The sequence below is a fragment of the Mus pahari genome, chromosome 1, assembly GCF_900095145.1.
Source record: "Mus pahari chromosome 1, PAHARI_EIJ_v1.1, whole genome shotgun sequence".
Lineage (NCBI taxonomy): Eukaryota > Metazoa > Chordata > Mammalia > Rodentia > Muridae > Mus > Mus pahari.
The window spans coordinates 97,411,096-97,415,341 of NC_034590.1; the positions used below are offsets into that span (position 1 = coordinate 97,411,096).

Genomic DNA, 4,246 nt, shown 5'->3' on the forward strand with positions numbered 1-4,246 from the left:
GTCCTGGAACTCACTTTGTAGACCAGGCTGGCCTTGAACTCAGAAATCCACCTGCCTCTGCCTCCCGAGTGCTGGGATTAAAGGCGTGCGCCACCATGCTCGGCCATTTTTATGTTTAATTGGCTGTAGTAGTCAGGAAGCTTGAATGGGTTCATGAGAGGGAGGGAAGAAGCCTGAAGGGGTGAGGGCCTAGTAGAACACATGTGCTATAATAGTGGGAGGGAACTGGGGGATTAAAGGGTTAAGTTGGGATAGGGATGGGGGCACAGGAGAAAGGAGAAAATGGGATAAGTTAACCAAAACTAACGGTATACAGAAAACCTTTATGGAAACCCAGTACTTTAAGTAAAAAATATAACAGCTTGTTCTACAAAGAGTGAGTGTTCTAGGCCAGCCAATAATATGTAGTAAGACCCTGTCAAAAATTTAAATATATATATTAAATTAAAATTAATTAGTGTCAAGTATGGCACACCTCCCTATGAGCTGTTCATCAGGGAAGCCCCAGAGGCCCCCAAGACAACATAGACTATTGCCATTGCTCTTGATTGCCAACCACAGATGGTGGGACTAATGCAGAAACAACACACTTTAGTTGCAATACACAGAGAAATCAACCTGGAGCTGACCAGAAAACATCTTCCCCGATGGCTAGCTTTCATAGTGCTATGGAAGTGCTTGCTATGAAAGCTGGTGGGGAATTCAAGTCATCAATACTATTACCCAGCAGTGAATCATGAATGCTACAATATGGGCTGGTGAGATGACTCAGTGGTTAAGAGCACCAACTGCTCTTCTGAAGGTCCTGAGTTCAAATCCCAGCAACCACATGGTGGCTCACAACCATCTGTAATGAGATCTGATGCCCTCTTGTGGAGTGTCTGAAGACAGCTACAGTGTACTTACATATAATAAATAAATCTAAAAAAAAAAATGAATGCTACAATATGAACCCAACAAGCAAGATGTGCCCATTGATAAAACAGTGGTATGGAGGTCACAGGGGTAAACCACCTGCTTTCTGATTGGGTGTCTGAGGAACCCACGGGAAGGTAATGTATACCATGGAGTCATGGCCAGGCAGGTAATCTACTCCACCATTGTTTTGCTACATATTGTTAAACTGCTCTCTAAATATTTATGTTTACACCCATAGATCAGTGCAGCTCTCACCTTGGTCAGAAAGCTCTCTGCAGTGGGCGTCAGTTAGATGCAGACACATAACTGGCCAGTGTGCTGAGACTAGGTGAATACCTATATCAGCACCCCTGAGTGTTCCCCAGGCAACAGGGCAGAGGAGGAGGAGGTGGGAAGAACCTAAGGACCAGAGGCTGGGTGGGAGGAGTGGTGTGAAGTGCTGTCTCCACTCAGGAGCTCACTCATGAGTGTTTACCTACACACACTCAAACTAATGGGATCAGCCAGCGTTTCAGCAGACAGCACTAACTGGACTCAAGTCATTTGCAAAAATAAAAAGAGACAAAGAGACGATAAAGAGGTAGGCGTGGAGGGGGTGTTGCTGGTATCTGCCGGGAGAAGGAGGGGAAGTTCAGTGTGGATATGATCAATGTACATTGTATACATGTATGAAATTGTCTAAATGTAAATAAAAGATATTCAGGGCGAGGGAAACCAAGTAATTGATGCTGAAGAGATGCCTCAGTGGTAATCAGAGCGTTGCTCTTTGAGAGGACCCAGGTATGGATTCCAACATCCACATGATTGACTCATCTGAAACTACAGTTTTAGGAGAGCTGGTGCCCTCCTCTGGCCGCTGCAGGTACTGCACACATGTGGTACTCATCAGGCAAAACACTCACACACATAAAATAATAATAAAATAAATACATATACATAAAACGAAATCTAAAAATTTTTTTGAGACAGGGTTTCTCTGTATAGCCCTGGCTGTCCTAGAACTCACTCTGTAGACTAGGCTGGCCTCGAACAAAATCTAATTTTTTTTGGGGGGGGGCAGTTTCGAGATAGGGTTTCTCTGTGTAACCCTGGCTGTCCTGGAACTCACTCTGTAGATCAGGCTGGCCTCAAACTCAGAAATTCACCTGCCTCTGCCTCCCAAGTGCTGGGATTAAAGGCTAAAATCTAAAATTTTAAGAGACTAATTATGCCTATGGGTCCTGGAACCCCAAAACTATCTATTTTGTATTCACACCACTACCATAAATGCTGGGTTAATCTCTCAAAAAAGTTGTTTCAAATATACTGTTTTGGCCATCAGTCAATTATCTGGAAAATTCCCTCTGTGAAGAATTCGGCCCTTGGTCCTGTGAAGATTCTATGCCACAGTATAGGGGAATGCCTGGGCCAAGAAACTGGAGTGGGTGGGTTGGGGAGCAAGGGGAGGCGGGAGGGGATAGGGGATTTTTGGAGGGGAAACTAGGAAAGGGGATAACATTTGAAATGTAAATAAAGAAAATATCTAAAAAGTGAAAAAAAAGAATTCATTTTCCTCAATAATTATTCTTTAGGTACCTACTAAGCAACAAGTGTTGTGTTATATAGGCTGGGCTTTGGAATAAGAAAAATAATAGCTAATACCTTTTTAGATCTTAGTGAGGTCATTAATTATGGTAACAACACTTGACGTATTATTGTCATCTTCCAGATATTAAGTTTAAACATTTGGCAAAGTTGAATATTTAACAGCTGGTGGTGCTGGACTTGTGAAAGGGCGTAGAGGACGCCCCGAGTGAGTGAAGTCTTGAGAGTACTGTTGACATGGACGAGACCAGGTCAAGGGCCCCAAGGCCTTGGGATCATGAGATACTGGCAAAGCTGTATCCACATACGGGCCATGCTCAAGACGGATGGCAGAGCTCAACTCCGGAGTCCAAAACTATTGATCAGTGTGTGTAAAGACTAGCAGCTGCAGCTCCCTTTGAGAAGTTGGCAGCCCCAGACTACTGTTCTACGGCGACCTCCTACTGAGACTAGTTAAACCTTGTCACTGTGCTATGCCCAATGAACACCTCAAGGTTCCCAGCTGTAGTGGGACTCTAACCCAAGTTTTGCTGTATGTGTGTCTGTCCTTTCTTCATTCTCTCACTAGCCATAATTTGGGATCCACAACCCCTGCCTCATGGGATGCAGGGTAGATGTAGCAGCAACTGACGCTTGGGAGTCTGGGCTCTGCTGCATCATACTTCCAAGGGTAACAGTATATGTGTTGAGTCCTAGCTTCCATTCATCTATAATCTTTATGCCAGTCCTACTCATTGATATTCTTTTGTTTTGTTTTGAGCTAGGGTCTCACGTAGCCTAGAATGACCACTTCGTAGCTCAGACGGGCCCTGAGTGGTTCACCTGGCTTCTCCTCTGTTTACCAAGTGCTGAGATTACAAGTGCTTTATGCCAGGCTCCATTGGCTGTCTTTGGGGTTTTGTTTTGTTGCCAGAGATTGAACCTAGCACCTCCTAGGTGCTAGGCACATACTGTACCCATGAGCCATACTCCCCAGGCAAGATTCCATTAGAGATGAGGCTCAAATTTTCATCTACTCCTTAGGTGCTTCCTATGGGCGAGATCTCTTCTTACCTGGCAGGTATCCCTTCGTCCCTCTGGATAGCCAGCACACAACATCCCTGGCAACAGCTGGAAAGTCAGGTTGAAAGGGCCGGGACGGCTGTAGAGACATTGACAGGCAGCCTCTCCCAGCAACCTTAGCTCCACTTCCTGTAGAACCCAGGGCAGAGGCAGAGGGACTGAGGGCAGAACAGATACTGTGAGTTAGGTATGAAACACTGATCTCTCCAGACCTTTGCTTTGTCCCTTCCGTGGCCGCCTAGATAGTTCCGTCAACATGCCTCTATTGAGTCAGTGTAGCTCAGTTGGTAGGCTGCTTGCTAACATACACAAAAGCTGTGTTCAGTCCCCAGGACTGAATAAACCAGGTGTGCTGACACGTGCCGGTAATCCCAGAACTTGGAAACTAGAGGTGAAGAATCAGAAACTCAAGATCATCATCAGCTACATAGCAAGTTCAATGCCAGCTTGGGCTATGTGAGACCCTGCCTTGGGAAAAAAAAAAAAGAGGGCTCCCTGGCCCACCACTTCCATCACACAATCTGTTTCTCTCTCTCTCTCTCTCTCTCTCTCTCTCTCTCTCTCTCTCTCTCTCTCTCTCTCTCTCACTTTTTACTTTTTGAGACAGGGTTTCTCCGGGTAGACCTGGCTGTCCTGGAGCTCACTCTGTAGACCAGGCTGGCCTCGAACTCAGAAATCTGTC

The 4,246-nt window shown here is 45.5% G+C and overlaps 1 protein-coding gene across 4 annotated transcripts in view; it reads right to left on the minus strand.

Moving 5' to 3' along the window:
* Prss36 (serine protease 36) overlaps positions 1–4,246 on the minus strand; it is a 19,073-nt gene that overhangs the window by 9,926 nt on the left and 4,901 nt on the right. For all 4 annotated transcript variants that reach the window (XM_021212887.1, XM_029543319.1, XM_021212877.2 and 1 more), the window contains exon 6: positions 3,556–3,722. In XM_021212887.1, coding sequence (XP_021068546.1) covers positions 3,556–3,722 — 167 coding nt within the window. The remainder of the gene's footprint in view (positions 1–3,555; positions 3,723–4,246) is intronic.